This window comes from Podarcis gaigeae, assembly GCF_964106915.1.
Source record: "Podarcis gaigeae genome assembly, chromosome: 14".
In the NCBI taxonomy this organism is placed as follows: Eukaryota; Metazoa; Chordata; class Lepidosauria; order Squamata; family Lacertidae; genus Podarcis; species Podarcis gaigeae.
This window is the reverse complement of record NC_139690.1, coordinates 10,806,972-10,828,777: the sequence shown is the minus strand read 5'-3', so window position 1 is coordinate 10,828,777 and position 21,806 is coordinate 10,806,972. Positions and strand designations below refer to the sequence as shown.

The 21,806-nt window shown below is 41.7% G+C and overlaps 1 protein-coding gene across 8 annotated transcripts in view; it reads right to left on the bottom strand.

Moving 5' to 3' along the window:
- The window catches only part of MYO5A (myosin VA), a 114,113-nt gene extending 92,984 nt beyond the window's left edge, over positions 1–21,129 (bottom strand). For 4 of the 8 annotated variants that reach the window (XM_083712386.1, XM_083712388.1, XM_083712389.1 and 1 more), the window contains exon 1: positions 11,414–11,801. In XM_083712386.1, the coding sequence (XP_083568512.1) occupies positions 11,414–11,497 (84 nt within the window). In that variant the 5' untranslated portion in view covers positions 11,498–11,801. Of the gene's footprint in view, positions 1–11,413; positions 11,802–20,695 lie in introns of those variants that run through there. The other 4 variants (XM_083712387.1, XM_083712390.1, XM_083712392.1 and 1 more) reach the window with 2 other exon arrangements.
- Positions 21,130–21,806: the final 677 nt, after the last annotated feature.

The window sequence follows — 21,806 nt, the reverse complement described above, 5'->3', positions numbered from 1 at the left end:
GGATTGTTGGGGTTCTTTTTAGCAAAGGATAAATAACACACAGTGTCAGCACAAGGATTCACTTGAGACTGTTTCAGTGGCTGAATACTGGGCAGGCGTGAGATATCTTTGCATAGAAATCCCAAAGTCGGAACGTTTTCCACAAATTAAACACAAATGAATTGTTTTTTTCCAAGATACTGCTAAATAGCATCCATTATATTATTGCAACACCTCAAGGACTCCCTTATATGAACCAACCTGTACACTGCAATCATCATTTGAGGCCCTTCTTCATGTGCCCACTCAACAAGAGGTCCAGAGGTTGGCAACACAAGAACAGGCATTTTCAGTGGTGGCGCCTTGCTTGTAGAATGTTCTCCCCAGGGAGGTTTGTCTGACACCATCATTACCTATCTCTAGGCACCAGACAAAAACATTCATTTTTCACCATGCCTTTGACTTCTAATTATCTATGGCCTTTTGTATGTTTGTGCTTATTTAGTGTTTGTTTAAGTCACTGACTTGAAGTGGCTAATAATAATAATAATAATAATAATTTTATAATAATTCTGCTGCTTCTCCTTGCAACACTCATAGACACACTTGACAAGATTTATGCAGAACAATTAACAGGTACATTTTCCCAACTCTTTCTTTTGCATGCAATATAATATAAAAAAATAGTGGAGAGGCAGAATGAGGTTTAGATGGAATTCTATCTCACAGAAAGAGCAGACGCCTTGAACTAGGGCAAGATTCCTCTTGTACTTTATGATACCATCTGAGATCACATGAACAAATCATCAGACCATATTAACTACCAAAACATTCACATCACGAGATGTACTGGAGGCATTCACCTCTTGACAACATCAATGATGACTAGAAATAAGCTGGCTTTTCATCAGGAATTCTCAAAACAAACACCTAGGATGTGTATATCTTTATTTTCTATTTCAAAAAGTTCTGAAAACCAACAAAAGGAAAACAAAAAAATGTACACCTAGGAAACAATGCCCTGGAAACGTCTAAGCTAATCAATATGCACACGAATTATACAAGTACCTTTCACAGTAGCATTTTGTCATTTTAAACTTAAGCAAGGAGTAACCGAAGAATAGACTCCTCAATAATGCTTACTCAGTTTCTTTCAGTGATGTAGGAATATTTAAGCATATGAAATGAAGAAAGCAGCCTACATAACAGTATAGATATCCAAATAACACAGGCAAATCTATTCTTCAGAAAGAACTGAACCTCAGCTACAAAACAAAGATCTATACTACCATAGACACACACACACAAATGAAGTGCCAGTGCCAGATTATACACTAATCTTTTTACCAAGAAAGTAACGGCAGAATGGATTATTGTTCTCAATGCATAGAATCTAAAAAGATTCCCTTTCTCCAACGTCTTCATCAGGGTTGGACCTACTTTTGGATCTACTACCTGAGTGAGCAATTGCCTCAGATGGCAGGTGCTGGAGTGTAGCATTAACAGTTCTCTCTCTCTCACGCACACGCACACACACGCACACACCGATACTATCCCATCAGCAGCACTGAAATAAGATTCAGCTGCCAATATAGTAGGCTTCTGTATATTGGGTCCAAGGATCACACACACATGGAGGCGATGGATGGAAGATGGATGGATGGATGCTGAGGTGACCTCCCAGGGTGAGAGACTGGGAAAAGAAAGGAAAGCTCCCAGGTGAGAGATGGGAAGGTCCACCACTTTCTGAGACAAGTGTTAAGAGCTTTCTCTGCTTTTGTTTTTATTTAGGTTTTTTAATCTTATTGTATTATGAAAAAGCTTTAATAAAATTTTACGGGGAAAATGAGGAATGAAGAGGGGACTGTCTTGTCCTTTGCCTCAGTTGGCAAAACATCATGAGATGACCCTGGTCTTCTTCCATCAAAGGAAGACTCTTTCCATCAATGAAGAAAAAGCTACAGCTTGTTTCTCCAAAGCTTTGTTTGTTTTCCAGGTATTTTGCCTCAAGCTTTTGTAGCTTGGCAAGAGTCTGAGGCAGAGTAGTCAAAGAAACCATGGTTAAGCATAGCTGTTGAGTTTGGACATTAACACCTAACTATAATTAAAATAAGGGATGATTCTTAAGCCAACAGCAAACCATTGTTTGTTGCCAGAAAACAAGCAATGATTGGTCTGCAGGGTTGAGTTTAGATATTTAAACAAACTATGGTTTAGCACAGAGCACAAACTAGGCCAAATATGTACACGTTCTTTAAGGGAGGTGATTTTAGAGTCAATCTGTAAGTCCTGAAATAGCATATGGTGCAATCTTCCTCTGACAGCATCATTTCAGAGCACAGGTGAGTGCATGCTCAAATATTATCACAAGACATGAATTCCCTGCATTTTACTCAAGTCTTCCTGATTTGGTGGTGGTTGCTACATTCATACGTGCAGGAAATTGGGGCTCTAAAAAGCAATGGTGAAATTCAAACACTGAGCTGCCAAAATTTACCACATGCTTTTCAATTCCTCTCACAGGTCACAGTCCTGAGGCACTTTCTATAATATGTAAAACATTTCAGCTATTTAGCATGATTAGTACATCCCTTTTCTTAGCGGCTGGCTTGTTTTTTATTTTTAGCTTTTTTAAATTCTCTGGGAGAAGAAGTGAAACTGTTATATGCTCCAAGACTTAGCAATGCAGCATGTCAAAGTACTATTTGTAAGACTGACATAAAACTCACACATCTCTACCACTCTCAGAAGCTACAGTGCTCTTTCTGGAACTAAAATAAAGGGGGCCGTTCTCTCTAGATTTTTAAATAATTTGCCTATTTTAAATAATTTGCTCTTCTTTCAAGAGCTGGGAAATTTTTGGTGCCTCCTGAGAGTTTTGCTATAACCTCCTGTTGCTGGTTCTATGGTTCCCCCCTGCCCAGCCCATTGCTTTTAAGTTTTTGGGTGGAATATAAATGTTGTTTGTAAATGAATGGATGGATGGGTGAATGAATGATGAATGAATGAATGAATGAATGAATGAATGAATGAATAATGCCACTCCCACAGCTACAGCTTTCACCCATTCAGAGGTGGTCATGAAAGTACCAGGCCCCTTTCCCAATTGCCCATTACTTACCAGTCCATCCCACTCTTCCTCCAAGGCCACTGAGTTGGCATACATAGTTCTCGGCACTCACACACAAACACCCGCCAACAACCACCCTGGAAGGTTAGTTATAGGCTAAGAAATGTTGACTCAAAGCCCCCCAGTGAACTGGGGGTTGAATCCACGTCTTCCCAGTCCTCCCTTAGCACTCTAACCACTAGTTCGCCAAGTTTTCTCCGCACTAGCTATTGCTCCATCCAGTGCAAGCTCCGAGCCCAGGATGCTTTTTGCATGCTGAAAGGGCAGAGACTGCTGAACACCCAGAATGCCACAGCACATTTCTTTCTAGTCATCGGAGACAGAGCCCCAGCACAGCTTTTCATACAGTTTCTGGATTATGTGGATTGTATCAAATGTAGACCCACTGAAATTAAATGAACTCAACTAACTTAGGGCCATTAATTTTCAGTGGGTCTACGCTGTGCAGGACTCAGCTGTATATGGCCCAATGTTGCTTTCCACAACAGAAACAATGACACAAAAAGAAACATCAGAGAGCAGCAGCTGCCACCTGCGACAATATAATGATGCTTCTTCCCAGCCAGGAAGATAATTTCTTTTAATGCAATCAAAGAAGTGAGAGAATACAGTGTAGCGAAGAATTGCCCCTAACAGAAACACAAAGAAGAGCTTTTCTGACCACAACAAAAATAGCACCAGGCATTTTGGAAAGGCTTCCTGGCCCTTTGCCTTGACAAGTTTGTGTCAACTCTGGTGCATTGGCTAGTGCACCTTAACAAAATGATGACATTCAGAAACCAATAGTTTCCTTACATTTGCAAGAAGAAGAAAACAGAAAGGAAGATGACAGTGCCTGTACAAGTTCTGGAGTGTGAGAAAGGAAGGGAGGGAGGCGAAAAGAGACAGAATGCTAACATTGCTTTGTAACACTTTCCTGTAGCACAGCAGAGAGAAGGTTCTAACTACAGTAAGGTTCTAACTTACTGTATCACTTCAGACTGCAGATGGAGAACAATATTTTTGATGCTCTATACTTAAAAAAGCAATCTCCGTAACACTCCCATACTAGTTTTCCTGTGCATGTCTAAACTACACACATTTCATCTATTTCACCAGTGCCACCTTCTGAAAGAAAACTGATGAACAGTGAGAGTTTGGCAGATTCTGCTATGAACAGAGACCTCAAGGTGAATGTCTGAAGACTGAAAATTTGCTCTCTTTGCTAGGCCATAGCAACAGCATGCAGCTTAGGCAAATGAATAAAAATGCACAGCATTATCATTATTTTATTATTATATTTCTCCTTACCTCTCACAAGCCCAAGGCTGCTAACAAAAAGGTAGATAACTAAAAGCAAAGTAAAGGTGCAGTCCAAAAGTACAGCAGACAGCATTAAATTTAATTAAAGAAATGCAAGTAGAAATACAGATGATGTCACTGTTATTATGCTCCAACGAGTGGTTGGAGCAACTTGAATTGCTATCTGAACTCATATAATTTGCAGAACAGTCCAATTTCAGCAGCAAGGGAGTTCCATGGCCTTAGCCCACTGAGAGGGCCCTGTTTCATAAAGTGACCTGTCTAGATCACATTCATTGAAAGCAGCACAAGTCAGGCTTCCCCTGTATGCTACTACCAGCACACAGAATTGGGCTTGATGCTCAGTGGCAGCCAATATAGTGCTTTCAGAATCCGTGCAACGTGCGTCCATATCAATGCCTTACACAACAACCAAGCAGACGCATTCTGTGCCAACTCATCTTCAAGGGAAGCCCCACATAGAGCAGTGTTAGAAACTTATATAAGCCACATGCCAGATGGCAGCCTAAACCTAGGTTACTGTTGCTGCAACAGAATTATCTATTCGCCAGAGGGTTGGACCAGATCACCCTCAGGGTACCTTCCAACATTACAATTCAATGATCTCGACTACATTGTTTGACTGTAGCTTGTTCTTACAACAATTCACTTGTCCCAGTATGTAAGAAAGAGAAACACACACAGCGGAAGTGGAAATGGTATTAACTAAGGACTAAGGCAGAGGTTTTTAAACTGTGGCTACCAACCTGGCACCCAGAAATCTCCATACAGTTGCAATTGGAACTATGTCAGTAGTGCCTGGGGAACTTCGAATACTGCCACAGAATGTATTACATTAGTTAAATTGGGAGCTCATGGAAGCATAGACAACTGCAGCCAACTGGAGCCATAATTGGTGAACCAGGGGAGCAGAGGCACTCCTAGCCACAGTGGCCCGTGAGCACTCTAAGAACTGTTCTTTTATGGGAAGTGCTACCCCATCAGAATGGGCTGTTTGCCTAATTTGCAAGCCCAAGAACAAGTCTCAGACTTATAAAGATTCAGCTTTAGTTTATTGTTCCTCATCCAGTTCATCACTGCCTCCAGGCACTGTTTCAGCACTTGTACTCTCCTGATTCAGATGGTATGAAGAAATAGAGCTGGGTGTGTCCACATACTGGTGGCATTGTGCTCCAATTCTCTGGCTGACACCTCCCATTGGTTTTGTGTAATGTTAAAAATATTAAGAAGTTTCACAGTGCGGAAAGACATTTTCCCTCCCTTTCATATAAGACAAGAATATGGAAACGTCCAGTGAGACTGATGGGTAGCAAATTCGTAAAAGACAAATAAAAGGACTTTCTCATACCATATATAACAACTGATGTACAGAATTTGACAGCCACAAGTTTGAGATGGTGCAACAGATGACTTTAAATGGAGATTATATCCATGAATTATAATTCTATCAACTGCTATTCATTAGGACAGCAATATGGAAATACGAAACTCAGAGAAAGTCTACTGTACTTTTGAATTCCAGGAGTTGGGGAAGAAACAACAGAAAGGGATCTTGCCTTCATCCCTGCTGGTGAGGTTCCCAGAAGCATTCAGCAAGCCACTGTTGGAAACAGAATAAGTGGCAAGATGGACATTTGGCCTGATTCTGTAGGGCTTTTCTTACGCTTAAAAGTCTTCAAGTTAACTGAACCTACCAAGTTTAGTTACTCACATTTACTACTGATTTTTAAAGTACCAAATAGTTTAAAAAATGCCAAGAATCCCCATATAAATGGGCTGGTGTAAATATATATATATATGATATAAATGGCTCCCGGTGGAGTACAGGGTCAGATTTAAGGTGCTGGTTTGACCTTTAAAGCCCTTCACGGCCTAGGACCCTCGTACCTACGGGACCACCTCTCCCGGTATGCCCCACGGAGAGCCTCAAGGTCATAAATAACAACACCCTAGTGGTCCCAGGCCCTAAGGAAGTTAGATTGGCTTCAACCAGAGCCAGGGCCTTTTCAACTCTGGCTCCGGCCTGGTGGAACGCTCTGCCTAATGAGACCAGGGCCCTGCAGGATCTGATTTCTTTCCGCAGGGCCTGTAAGACAGAGTTGTTCCGCCTGGCCTTTGGCTTGGAGCCAATTTGATTGCCTCCCTCTCTTTTTTTTCCTTTCTTTTCCTTCTCCTCCTGCGATGAGGCTACATTTTAATATTTTAATGTTCCATTATTTTAATGTTGTATTTTATTTTTGTTTTTAAGTTGTAATCATTCATCTTGTTTTTATTATTGCTTGTAAGCCGCTCTGAGCCCGGCCTTGGCTGGGGAGGGCGGGGTATAAATTAAAAATTATTATTATTATTATTATTATGAAGATCACATTCCACTTGAAATTCAACTGACCTATGCTGAAAAAGGCAGTGACCCAGTAAGATGTTTAAAGGTATTCCACATATGAGCAAAGGCTAGACTATCATGAATGCAGTTGTTTGTTATTACAGTACTAGTTTCCTAATTCCAAAAAAGGAAGCTTCTTTTATATTGGTGTTTGTAGCTTAATGAAACATCAATGTAATGCTATGATCGCTTAACCTTTTTACAGGAAAAACAGAAAGAAGACCCCCCAAAAGTCACCCTGCAGCTGGACTGCAATACTATATACACACTTTTCTAGGAGAACTGAACTCAAGTGGGCTTACTTTGGAGCACTAGTAATAGGCACATTGTGATGTAATAGGCACAATAGGAAAACATAAATAGTTAAAGGAGACTCATGGTAAGAAATTGGAGCAATGGTTTATGGTTGCAACTTGAAACTAGTTTCCCAAGAATGCACTGGTCACTGCATTAGCAGCAGCTGAATACAGTACAGTATTGCCTTGGATCAAAGCAGAGCACATGTGTTTGCTTATTATCAAGATTTATATCCTGCCTTTCTATAAAGTATCCAAGGGGCCAAATCAAACCTCTTCAACTTACAGCATAAAATGTATGCACAAAAGGAAGACATGCCTTAATGGAAGGGCTCTACTGCAACTATTACAAAGAGCAAATTATACTCTTGACCAATCCCCTGAGCCCGTTTATTTATTACCTGGCATCTATCTCTTGTTTCCCCTGGCTTATTTTCTACTGAAGGAAGTGCAAGGATAGAAATCAGCAATGATTATTCAATGTAACTAATACATTCAGAGTAGTGACGTCCAACTCTCAATAGACTGTGATCTACTCATAGCATTTAAAAAATGGCAGTGATCTATCCATTGTCGTTGGATGGACCAAAGTTGTTGAGCTTTTTTAGGAAGCCACAGGTTCCCCCCCCCCTTTTGGGGGGGAGATAACTGAGGTGCCAAAGATCTATGAGGAACACCAGTGCTCTACCAGTAGATCATGATCTAACTGTTGGACACACCTGATTTAGAGGATTGGGGAAGCCACACCTTGCTGAAACACCTTTTTACAGACTTAACACTGCCTTGTAACAGATGAATGCCACACTAACCCTCTTGGCTGCAACAAAGAATGAGAGTTATTACAAATAGTTTTGTAGTGGGCAAAGATGATTTTATTGTCTCATTAAAAGAAAAATCAGAAGAATCTGACATCTATTTCAGGATACTTTATTTGCATACATAATACTGCCACACAGTAGTTCTGTTAAGAGACCAGCAACTTTTGGCTCTCCAAGTTGTTCAATTCCAGTTTGTTTTTACATAAATCTGGTAACTAAGATTTAGTGTCCGAGACTGCTTTTAGCGTCCTCCCTCCCTTTTCATTTTGTGTTTCGCAACTTATCAGCAATATTTGTAAGGCACTTTGAAGGTACTTTTTCAACTGAAAAGGGAGATAAAAAATGTTTTACCCATCTTGCTCCCAAATGTCTTCTTTCAGTAAATAGTAATATATTTACTGTAATACGGAAGTAATGTTTCTGAGGAAATCATATAACAAAAGAAGGAACAATATCTTCATTCAAGAGCGGCAAAGCAGCAAATTCTGACTATTATCTGTTCCTGTGTTCACTGAAGTTATTACTGGGCCCAAAGAAAAAGAGACTAAAGGGGGGGAGTGAACCACACCTCTAGTTAAGAACAATCCAGCAATATCATTTCATGATATCTAGTAATTCTTTGGGAATGCAAGTCTCCAGAAGCAGTCTTTGATACATGGGACAAAATGCAAATACTTGAATCTCATGATGCATTAACTGTTCCAGTCTCTGGTACTCCAAAGAGATCAAAGCCGAATACACTGCACATCTCTCTTCCTGACCAGATGTTTAATTAGCCTTCTCTATACAACTGCTAGATAAACAGTTTCTCTGTTCCGTTCAATTCTTAAGATCTCTCCTCTTTTTCCTGACAACATGCTATATAAACCACATACACCCTCGAGGTGTCTGGATATAGAAGATATGACTATACACAACGGTAGCTCTCAATTTCAAGAATTCCAATACATTCCAATGCATCATATAATGCAATTATGAAAATATACCAGTATTTGTAGCATTTCTTTACATTATATGCTTAGGTTATTTGTGCCTTCTCAAAAAGAACAAAGCCCATCAAAGCATCTGGAAACAGAGCTAATGGTAAAATTAATTATCACAGATATAAAGGTCAAAAGACAGTAAACAGAACTGAAACCACTCATTTGAGACTATCTCTCATATTGCTTTTCCCATCATGGGAAATAAGATATACGTCAGAAAAAAACCACAGCTTGATCATAACTTGGAAATGGACAAGTATTACACTTTTGATTCTTATATCTGGTATCTACCAGAAAGTTTGACCTGGTTGAAGTGTGTCCAGCCATACTCAAATTACAGAATAAATCCTTATCCCCAGCTTTTCCTGAGCTAGACAGCTCTTGCAGCAATCCCATTAGGGTTACTTTAAAGGTAGATGCCATTCATCCTGTTTTAGAATATAATCAACATAATCTCACAGATCATCTATGGCACATTACACTTAAGAATGTACCACTGGACAAGTTACTGTCGTTCTATGTTGTTCTTGTATTTAAATGAAAAACAATGAAAAATTATTGGGGGGTGTTTCTGGAGGCCTAAAAGCAGAGCAAAATATTTAAATAAACTAAATCAAATACAGTGGTACCTCAGGTTACATATGCTTCAGGTTACAGACTCCGCTACCCCAGAAATAGTGCTTCAGGTTAAGAACTTTGCTTCAGGATGAGAACAGAAATCGTGCTCTGGCGGCGCGGGGACAGCAGGAGGCCCCATTAGCTAAAGTGGTGCTTCAGGTTAAGAACAGTTTCAGGTTAATAACGGACCTTCGGAACGAATTAAGTACTTAACCTGAGGTACCACTGTAAGTGTATCATGTTTCAAAATGCCCAGTTGTATCAAGCAGAACTCGAAAGTGGATAGTCATTTTTGGTTTTGAAAAATTCATTTTGCTGCTTGAAGTCCCAGAGAACCTCTCTTTTAAATAGCTCATTAGCAGACTTGGGAAAAACTCTTAAGGAAACAGGAGTCCTTACCCAGAAGCTATAAGTGTGTTTTCTGTTAGAACACCTTCGTTTTAAAACCATTACTTTCTCTCCGTGTTCTTAGTCAGGCACACCCTGAGAAGAAACCCCTGAGGAATATAACTTGTTTGCTTTGTTGTCTAACCAGGAAGTTCTGCCTGATACCACATTCTGGAGAACCTTCTTTTTCAGTTCAGTTCAGCTGTTAGTAAGCAGATTCACAGGAGATTCAATAACCTAATCAGATTGTAGCCTCCAAAATATTGCAAGGCTGAAGGGGAAGATATAGCAGGTAATGGGGGCAAGTGAGAAAGATCAACTCAAAAGCCAGAGAGACTTATAGTCCAATCCTACAAATACTTACTTAGAAGAAAAGCTTAGGTCATGGGTAGACCAATCGCCTTCTAAATCCGGCCTGCAGATGGTCCGGGAATCAGCGTGTTTTTACATCAGTAGAACTTGTCCTTTTATTTAAGATGTATCTCTGGGTTATTTGTGGGGCATAGGAATTCGTTCATTGTTTTTTTCAAAATATAGTCTGGCCCCCCACAAGGTCTGAGGGACAGTGGACCAGCCCCCTGCTGAAAAAGTTTGCTGACTAGGTGTTCTATCGGGTTTACACCCAAGTACAGTGCTTCTCAAACTCTTTTCTCTGGACCACACTTTCAGAATAACAACTTTCTTGTGCCACACCAAATTTTTTGTTGGTAAGAAATACATGGGGAAACAAAAAGAAACAACTCCTAGCAGTGCTCGATTTACAACATGAACACAACTATAATACGATCATGGGACATGCAGAAAGTATAAAAGAACACAGCCGCATGAATCATTCCCAAAATATAATGTTCTTGAATCTTCCCACCACACTTTTCATCCTCTCTTGCCCCACCCTTTGAGAACCACTGCCTAAGTATAAGTGGACAGGACTGCAGCTTAAATCTCTCTTCAGGTATGCTTAAATAGAAAAATACCTAACAAATTGTTTTTACTTGCTCTTCAGTTTTCTCAAAGCTTAGCTGATCAACATACTTAGATAAGTTTCCCTTCCTACAAAGTATTATGTTACAGAACTATCCAAAAGCAAATAATTAGAACGCAAATCAGCATTCCAAAGCTGAAAAGCTTATTTTATCACTTGTTTTAGTATTAGTACACTGACAACTTACGGTAGGGAAACCTCCCTCAAAAGCCATGACAATTCCAAACATAGTATAGCGACAAGAAGAAAGTACACATACCAAAGACAGTTTCACTCTATAAAAGTTATCCTAACATAGTCTGATTAACCTTGTTTACACAACTAAACCATACGCCCTATGGCTTGCCCACAATATGTGTAAAATGTATATTTATATGCAATCTTGCATCCAATTACAATTGAAGCCAGTTAGTTTCTTGTGTAACTGGACATAGGATTGCGGCCATGTTAGATAAAGTAGCAAGAAGTTAGCAAGCATAGATAATGGTGCTAGATTCATAGCTGAGGTATGTGTGAGAAGAGAAGATAAACTTACTTTAACATACATATAGTCCAAATCATCAACACTTTTCCAGTATCTCTGGTGGTGCAAACTCCTGGTAATCTGAGCAGCAAGCATTTTCGCCTTCACAAGCAATATGTCCTCCACAACGAAAGACGTATTTCTGAGAGTGGGCAAACTGATCAGCCACACAGTTCAGACTGACTCTAGCAGGCGTCTCCCAGCTCGTCTGCAAGACTGATATTATCCACTTTCAAAGCAACAGAAAAACCAACCATAACGCCCCTGTAAAGGGCAACGTTTGACAGCCATGTCAGATCACTGAATTCCTTCATTGTCAGGGCAATTTGACTTCCTTTGCAGCACAAAGAGCGAGAGTGTTTTCTTTCCGTGCCACTTGGAAGAATGATAAAACCCAACTGTCTTGTGATAGTCATCAAATGGTGATATTCAAAAACATTCCTCCAAACATTACTTTTACAACAATAAAAAAAAGTTCCTCTATCCATTTACATTAAGCAGAAAGCTTGAAGTGCTCTTACATCTTATCAAATGATGGGCTCCCAATTACTTCCTCCATTAAAATGATAATTTAACAGACAGGGAAGTTCACAGGGATGTTCATATTCCATAATCTACGCCATGAAGTAAAATCTGATGCTTAAAAAAAAAGTTAAGGCTTCATGATTGCCCTCCCCCATTTCTCTTACTCTATATTTCCAGCCCCTGTCAACCTCTCCCACACTCAGGCCTGCCTCTCTAACCTCCTGCTTACATCCATTATATGCAAAAAACAACAACAACCCCAAATTCTGCAAAAGGACTACTAAGTCACTATTGCTATCAACAAGACTATCATTCCGGAAATCTATATTCACGCCTATAAAACAGTCAAAATGGTTAAAAGATTACTAGCTGTGCCAGGGCATAGATGAGGATGCTTCACTGAATGCACATCCCATAGAATGCACATCCCACTGTAAAATAACACAGCGCAAAAGGGCAGCACCGAAACTGCAATGTGCATTCTGATGCACATTTGCATATCAGATTCATATCCAAAATTGTTGATACGGTAAACGATACACATGTATCCTCAGGTAGATAGGGGCATTAGCATGGAACAGCTCCCATACCCTGACAAAACCAGCTTATGCATAGTGTTGTTGTTGTTTAGTCATTTAGTCGTGTCCGACTCTTTATGACCCCATGGACCAGAGCACTTCTGTCTTCCACTGCCTCCCACAGTTTAGTCAAATTCATGCTGGTAGCTTCAAGAACACTGTCCAACCATCTCGTCCTCTGTCGTACCCTTCTCCTTGTGCCCTCCATCTTTCCCAACATCAGGGTCTTTATGCATAGTAGCAAACCTACTATGTATGTACCCCAAGCTACATACCCATTCCTTCAGAGGGAGTACAGCCTTATCCAGAATTTCCCAAACTTCCAAACCTCAAAAGTGCTTGCCCAGAATTTCCATCTTACCAGGATTCAGGATCGGGGGGCGTTTTTTGGCTCTCATCCAGCCCACCACTGCATCCAGACACCAGTTCAAATAACCACAGCTTCTCCTGATTTAGATTTAACAGAGAAGCAAATCTGGGCAATATCTGCATACTGATAGCGCAGTGCCCCCAGTCTCCTCATAGGAGCTCCCAGTTGCTTCAACTAGATATCAAACAACATTGGGGTCAAAATAGTACCCTGAGAAACCCCACAGCAAAACTGCCAGGGGCAGATACATAATTCCACAAAGCTATTATCTGAACACAGCACCGTAAATAGGGAGTGGAGCTGCAATAAATATAGTGCTACCAATTCCCAATTCTTGGAGGTTGCCCAGAAGGAAGCCATGGTCCATGGTATTGAAAACCACCGAAAGATCAAGCAAGAGTGACAAGGTAATACTCCACCCCACCCTCTCCTGAAGCAAAGCATCTATCAGGGTGATCAAGGTTGATTCTGTCCCCAAACCTGGTCTGAACCAAGACTAAAAAGAGCTTCCTCCAACATCATCAAACATTAAAAACTTCCCTATACAGACGTACCTTGGAAGTCGAACGGAATCCATTCCGGAAGTCCGTTCGACTTCCAAAACGTTTTACTTCCAAGGCGCGGCTTCCTATTGGCTGCAGGAGCGTCCCGCAGCCAATCAGAAGCCGCACCAGACATTTGACTTCCGAAATTCATTCAAAAACCAGAATAATCACTTCCTGTTTTTGATCGTTCAAGAGGCGTTCGACTTCCGAGGTTCCACTGTACAGGGCTGCCTTCAGATGTCTTCTAAATATTGTTACTGATCTCCTTGACATCTGATGGAGTCATGGTTTAGCATTACAAAGATGAACCACAGTGAACTTTGGGCTCACCTCCTTCTCCTTGCAGTACAGCTGTGAGAAGATAAGGAAAGTTCTCTTTTAGATTAGCCTCACTTTAGCATGCGGTCTTGTGGTTAGTCTTAACTTTGGTTAGTGAAAACAAGTCAGCTTCGTGAACTATTATTTGAAGTTGGTTTCTTTCCACTATCCATGGAGAATACTATGACCAGGTTAGGACAATAAGTTGAAAGTGGAAGCAAAAGATTCTGAACATCTCGCAGATGCACCAGAAGAGAGGGAGAAGTGTGTAAGCTCTACCTAGTAATAGATAATCATGTTTTAGCATTGAATACTAATGAAATAATTCCCTCTTACATGGGAGGGAAGGAGGTAACTTCGTTTAAGATGATGCCTGCTTACAAACACTTGCATCCATCATCTAAAAACAAAAGTACCATGCTTTTTTTTTTAGAACTAACGGGTTTTCTCATATGTCAAATTACTAAAATCCACATGTATACTGAACAAAGATTTCTTTAGTCATGCGACAGCTCCAGAGTTACATATTCATTTAATGCCAATACAGTGGTACCTTGGGTTACAAACTGAATTCATTCCGGAGGTCCGTTCTAAACCCGAAACCGTTCTTAACCTGAGGCACGCTTTCGCTAATGGGGCCTCCCGCTGCTGCCACACCACCGGCACACAATTTCCATTCTCATCCTGGGGCAAAGTTCTCTACCCGAGGTACTACTTCCGGAGTTTGTAATCCGAAGTGTTTGTAACCCGAGGTACCACTGTACTGTTCCCCTGCTTAAAGCTCAAGACCTTTAGACAACGTATTTCCCAGACACCTGCCTTTCGTGGATCTTGTTTCTCCAGTTCTAATATACGTAGAGAAACACAGGCAAGACACCACAATATTTACGAAAGGTGCTAAGAAAAGCCACCTCATGATACAGAAACAAGATTGATCTGTTTTAAGTGCTTGTATTCTATAACCTACCTAAATTAGGGGGTTGCTTGACTATATGCTATAATATTCCCACTTCCTTCACATTTATAGCACACTTTTTACCATTTTAATAAATAGTCCCATGATAAATGATTCAGGAGAACACAGGTAGCCAAGGGTGTACCTGGCTTGTACCTGCTTTTTATCACATAACAGCTAAGCACAAGTTACTGCTACTAACTCTTCTAGATGTGCATCAGTACACATTGTGGAGGGAATGCTGCATACGGAAGAAACTCAAAAATCTGCATTGTAAAGGTATGGTATGTGCAAATCCACTCTTACTTAGCATCACAGCAGTAGAACTCTGGAATTTTCCATTTCCAATCCTCTTTAAGCTATTCTGCTGAACCATCTCACAAAGTGCTGATTCATGTACTGTGTCACATCACAAAGGAGCAGAATACTGGGAGTGGTTAGTGGTTCTCAGATTTGAGCCTATTCAGCATTTATCTACTAACAATCTGCCACACCCCAGAGTAAATTGGCTTTGCTTTAAGTGGCAAAGGAATTTAAGAGCAAAGCACAAGTGCCACTGTTAGGAAATTGTTAAGGAAGCCTTTCAGGATGAAGCCAGACACATGCTATAAGACTTAACATGATTTTCTAATGTGGGTATCGAAGTCCAAAAGCATGTCACATATGAACACCCACATGCTTTCCATCCTAAATTGTGGATAGACGTGGCCAAAAATTGCCTGACTGATAACTGTGTCAAGGGTATGGAACACACAGGCTAAGTTGGTTAGAGCATGGTGCTGATAACGCCAAGGTTGCAGGTTTGATCCCCGTATGGGACAGCTGTGTATTCCTGCATTGCAGGGGGTTGGACTAGATGATCCTAAGCGTCCCTTCCAACTCTACAATTCTATGATTCTATATTGTATTTCACAGAACACCTAACCATACTGGACAGAGCCATGATTGACTTTACAACCTTCCTTACTCATTGTTACTTTGCTTGCATTTGAAACACCATAACCCCAAGATGTACACAAGAAATAACTGCTGTCACAAATAACTGCCGTATTTAAATTGGCTCTGCTGAATGTCTGCTCTTATTAGTGTCATTTAAGCAAGCCGCTTTAAATGTGCATGGGCCGATACAAAAGTGAGGATGTTTGTTCTGAAGGGTGTTTGGGAGGTTTCGTTGCATTTTTCTTGCCCTGTGAAAAACAACCCAACTAATTAACTCCGGCTGAAAAAATAATTGTTCATGGAGCAAAAATTATAAGTTTAATTTTTAACTGTACAAGTCTACATGCATTTCAAAATACATCCCCTATGACCGATTTGTGGAGCAAGAACATACTTCCAGGAATAGAGCTCCATCTCCCAGAGTAGGCAGCCCTGCCCAAGCTGATTTCATTTCCTCAGAAGAAACTCAGTGTTCAGATGAAGCACTCTAAACCACTATTTAGCAGTTGATCTGCTCAAATTTTTCACAGCTTCAGACTTGTCAGTCTACAAAGCTGATTGGAAACTCTTTCGCTTAGTTCACATTTTCCGTTAGCTTAGGTACTTGTTTACACAGTGTCTGGGTTTAATTGGGAAGACTCAAACCTGTTTCTGTCTTGCTGTGCTATTGCAATTTTATGGCAAGTTTTTCCAAGAAAACTGTTTCTCTCTAGGCTACCAGTTCCTGCTGTCATATAACTGAGCTTGAAAACTATGATGATGAAGTATTTCTAGCCACCAGGAAGGAAAAGAGAGACAGAAGAATTGGGTAGCAGTGACTAGGTCTTTCTGCAGGGGCTGGGAATCAAATTTCCAAAAAGCACTATGTATAGTAATTTTGAAGAAGTGTTTCATTTTTCAGTAACTGAATTAACAGATGGTGGACTAGTGCTACTTTACTTCAGTAAATTGAAAGTAGCTTTATTTATTTCCAATGCTAGCATAACATAGATTTCTATACCATCCTTTACTGAAAATTATCAGTGTGGTTACATACACACACATTTATATTATTATATTATATATTATATTATATTATATTATATTATTTCCATAAAATATTTAATTATATAAAAAGCAAAATTAAATATACTATTAAAGGACTGAACTCATCAGCCACTAAAAGCCTGCTTTAAAAAGTGTCATTTATTAACTGGTGTCTGAAAAAAATACAAAGTTGGTATGAGGTGCAACTCCACTATTTTCCAATTATATATTTGTAGGAAATGCTGGACAGCTCAACACATAAAATCCTAGAACTGAATACATTTTAAGCATTGAAAGCATATATAAAATAAAATGCAGAAAGAGAGTGAAGCATCTTCCCTTTATTACTATTATTTTATTTTATGATATTTTATTTATTATTTAATATTATTGGAAGGACGATAGAGCACAGAAGTGGGCAGCATCTTATTAAAAGAAAAACAGAAATCGTCTTTCAAAAGTAGGGAGAAGTTAGAAAAGCACAACTTGAGATGTGCTTACCCGAGAAAATGTAAGCAAAGGTTCCTGCCACTTGTTTTAGAAAATGATGAGTTTTAAACAGCTTGCTCCTGGCTGTACTTGCATCTATCACCACTGAAGTCAATGCATGATGTCATTAATGTGAACACTTATCTCAGTGAGAAGCCCATTATATTTATTTGGAGTTTTAACTGAGTCTCCTGCTGGCTACAAATAAGGCCTAGGTACTTTTCTGCAGAAAAAAACACAAATTTGACTTGTAGACACACTCAGATATTGATTCATCTGCATTTAGATCATTTTGCTTTTTCTTCTGGGTAATTCCTAGGAAATAGAATATGGTCTAAGAGTGGAGGAACTTCTTTGACATGTGAATATTTTTCTATACACCATAATCACTTCACACAAACATTAGTGTGTAGAAAGTGCTAACTCCAGCTAGCGCATAGATCCTGGTGTGATTCATGTCTGACAACACTTTACGCATAAATGCCCACTATAGTAAAAAAAAAGATCTGGATGCTATAATGCCTTGTTTTCTTTTGTACCAATTACCAAATTGTGTAAATTACAATCTCCACATTAGCATTTCTCGTATGATTTAAACACAAATGAAGCCTTACATGCTCATAGTATCAAAAAAGAAAACACTAGCAGGCAGTTCATATTTTTATGACTCCTTCAATCCAGGAAAATCAGGTGCTCAGACAAATCCAACACACAAAGTCCTTTAATGTTGCTTTTAATTACAAAAAGTCTCAACTGCACTTCCATGAAAGTAACGGTGCTGGAGGAGACTCTTGGAAGTCCCATGGACTGCAAGAAGATCAAACCTATCCATTCTTAAGGAAATCAGCCCTGAGTGCTCACTGGAAGGACAGATCCTCAAGCAGAGGCTCCAATACTTTGGCCACCTCATGAGAAGAGAAGACTCCCTGGAAAAGACCCTGATGTTGGGAAAGATGGAGGGCACAAGGAGAAGGGGACAAGAGAGAACGAGATGGTTGGATAGTGTTCTCCAAGCTACCAGCATGAGTTTGACCAAACTGCGGGAGGCAGTGGAAGACAGGAGTGCCTGGCGTGCTCTGGTCCAGGGGGTCATGAAGAGTCGGACACGACTAAACAACTAAACAACAACAACCCCACTGAACTCAATTGGACTTACTTCTGAATAGACATGTATAGGATTGCATAGTTAGTCTCTTCTCCACTCCCCCAAAAAGAATGGGCTTCATAAGATCACTATAGACCTTCAGCATGAAGTTTACCTCCCAGTCCCTACTTAGACTATTATTCTTCTACTTCAAATGATTCCACATGCACCAGAGATAAGCTTTTCCAGAGAAGCCAAACACTAATTAAAATTGTGTCCAAAATGAGTTATAAAATAATAGCTAGTTCAATAACACACACAGTTAAAAGTACACTCTACCCCAAAGCTAAAAAGTAAACACAATATTAATATATACACTTACAAAAAGTTTGTGTTCTTGTACTGCAAGCTTTATGAACCCAAACTGAATTTCACTAAGCAGAATTAAAAGAATCCAGACTGAAAAACATTCAGATGATGTTCCATAGATTGAATAAGAGGTTATTTGTTTTGAATGGCAAGACCCAAATTCTATGCTACCTATATTGTTCACAGAAAAATTGAAATGGATTGCATTATATGGCTGGCCTGATGACTACCTAGCTAGCTAGGTTGTCTTTGTTATTAGAGCAGAAGATGAAGTTGACTATACAAAGAGAACCAGTGAAGTTTTGCCAGGAGACACAGCTTAGAATTCAAGCTTATAAATGCAATAAATGAGATTAAAATAGATATTAATTTAAATGCATTAGAGATGAGAATTTGACATTCTCAATCTCAGGGCTTCACAGAACCCCATCAGGCCTAGAAACAAAAAATATTGGTAGCAAAGCTAGGGATTAATTTGAGAAGCATATTCAAGAAGCATGGCCACAACACCCTGAGCTAGAGAACTCTGTGACAATACCACATCTATACATATTGAAAAGCTGATAGTTCACATATCATGATATCTAATGTGATCACCGGAGACATATGATGCATCTACCAAGCCCTTTTTCTCTTATTCTGTATAGCATATTTTCCCCATCCATTTGTATGGAACAAGAGAAATAGCTGGGGAACTGTTATCTCCCTCCTCACAGGCATTTTTAAATAAATGAAAAGAACTTCCAAACGACAGCACGAGGCACATGACTGAGGTTTGGCTACACATATAGACAATGTGTGTGTTCCATGTCTATAGCTATGGCCATAATTAAAGTTTAGCATGGGAACCAAGCTTGATGCTGCATGCTGCAATTAGAGTGTTCTTTGTATGAGTTATCCCAACACATCACACAGCCCAATTCATTAGCACTGAAGCTTCCCCAAGGGAGCTGCCGAGTCAGGCTGCTAAGAGACAAGGAGTTTGCATCGCCTTCCCTCCCTTGGCATAACCTAGCTTTCATCCACCACCAGCTGCGCATCTCTGGAAAACAAGGGAACCTAAAAACCACCACTGCCAAGGACTGCACTCTGCATTATTTCCTTCCAAACGGCAAGTGTTTTCATTACTGTGCAAAAACAAACACCAGCTGATTATAAGGAAATCAAGCGTGACTCATGCTTATCTAACAGAAGATGTAAAAATGCAATGGTTTGAGAGCGGGCACGTAGCTGGGATTTTTATGAGCAGAATTCCTCATCAGGCAAGCAGTAATACAACCGACAAGGCAAACTCTCCTCCACCACCCAAAGCTCCAGCCGCAATAAATGATGCTAAGCTTTCAGGTGCCACAAGATGACAGCATGCGGTGAAAATGTTAAAGAGGGGGGTGGAGAGAAATAGCTGAGGAAGAGGACATAAAGCAAGGTAACATGTGAGCGAGCTGCTCCAAATGAGGAGCAGTCCCTTTGTTCTCTTCACTTTCAGGTCACCAGGAAGGAGAGAGGAAGGAGACGCTGGCAAGGAAGATGCTCCTCAGCCACAGAGGCCCTGAGAGGAAGGTGACAACTGGCCCATCCCAGCCCCGCCATCCCCTGAATGCTACAGGGGGGTATAACAGCATCGCAGTCAGAAGGGATCCCGGGGGTCATCTAGTCCAACCCCCTGCAATGCAGGAATCCAAACGAGCTCGCCCATGACAGGTGGAGCACTCAACCTCTCTGCTTGTGAGGGAGGCCGGCTCCTCGTTCCCTAACCCGACCCCCGAAAATAAAATTGAAAAAAGATGGGGATGGCAGAGAGATGAAGGCGAGAAATGGCTCATAGGGACCAAATCCATCACTGCTGTGTGTGACTCATAGGCACCACCATCGCTCGTCGAGGGCCTGGCCCCATTCTCTACACATACACACACACACGGCCGTCCCCTTGGCAACGAGGCCCACACCCCTCCCGCGGCGTTGCCAAGCACCCTGCAACGGCCTCGGCCTCCCCTCGCCATTCATTCCCGCCTTGGCAAGGCTGAGGGGGAAAGCGTAGGCCTCGTTGGCGCCCGTCCGTCCGTCCCCGTCCCCGTCCCCCCCCCCCCGCCGCTCACCTTTGTGTACAGCTCGGTCGCTGCCATGGCTGCAGCGGCGCTGCAGGGGCTGCTCCGGGCGGCCGGCCGCGATGGCAGCGGCTCTTCGCCTCCGGGCTGGAGCGAGAGAAGCGGCGAGGAAGCGAGGGAGGCCGGCCAGGCAGCCAGCCAGCCAGCCCGGGGCGGGGCGCAGGGCGGGGCGCAGGGCGGCGAGAGAGGCGAGGCGTCTTGCCGCGGCGGCGCCCCGCTCACGGCTGCCGTTTCTCCTCAGGAGGCGGCTGGGCTGGCCTCGCCATGTTGCTACCTGGGAAGGGCAGGGAGGATGGGGGTGATGCAGGCGCGCAGCCGGCTTCCTCCTCCTCCCGCTCCGGCTGCAGGGGCTCTTCGTGCATTGTGGGTACCAGCCGGCGCCGGAGAAAGGCAAGGCGGCCGCCGGGCGGCTCTCTCGTGGGCGCGCGCTGCCTCCCACCGGCCGCGCGGGCGAAGTGTCGGCGGGCTGAGACGAGGAAGGAGCCGCCTCAGACCTGGGCAGCTCGCTCCCTGGCCCAGTCCGGCCTCCCGCAGAAACCCAGAAGAACCTGCGCGTGGGGTGTTGTTTTTGTGCTTATTGGAAAAGGTTTCGCAGATTTGCATCGCGAGCCTCGGTTTGCATCCTTTCTCGGATGCATCCTTTCCAAGAGCAGGGCTGGATTTAGGTTTGATGCGGCCCTGAGCTACTGAAGGTAATGGGGCCCTTTAGATGTCCAGCTGTCCTTTGTCAACAACAAATTGTCGCTGTTTTTTGTGTTGAATATATGCTATATGGTCGTTTATGGCCCTAATAAGGTATCTAAAGCCAGTTCCGCATGCAGAATGTAGGCAGCTTATATATAAAGGTAAAGAGACCCCTGACCATTAGGTCCAGTCGTGACCGACTCTGGGGTTGTGGCGCTCATCTCGCTTTATTGGCCGAGGAAGCCGGCATACAGCTTCTGGGTCATGTGGCCAGCATGAATAAGCCGCTTCTGGCGAACCAGAGCAGTGCATAGAAACGCCATTTATCTTCCCGCCAGAGCGGTACCTATTTATCTACTTGCAATTTGACGTGCTTTTGAACTGCTAGGTGGGCAGGAGCAGGGACCGAGCAACGGGA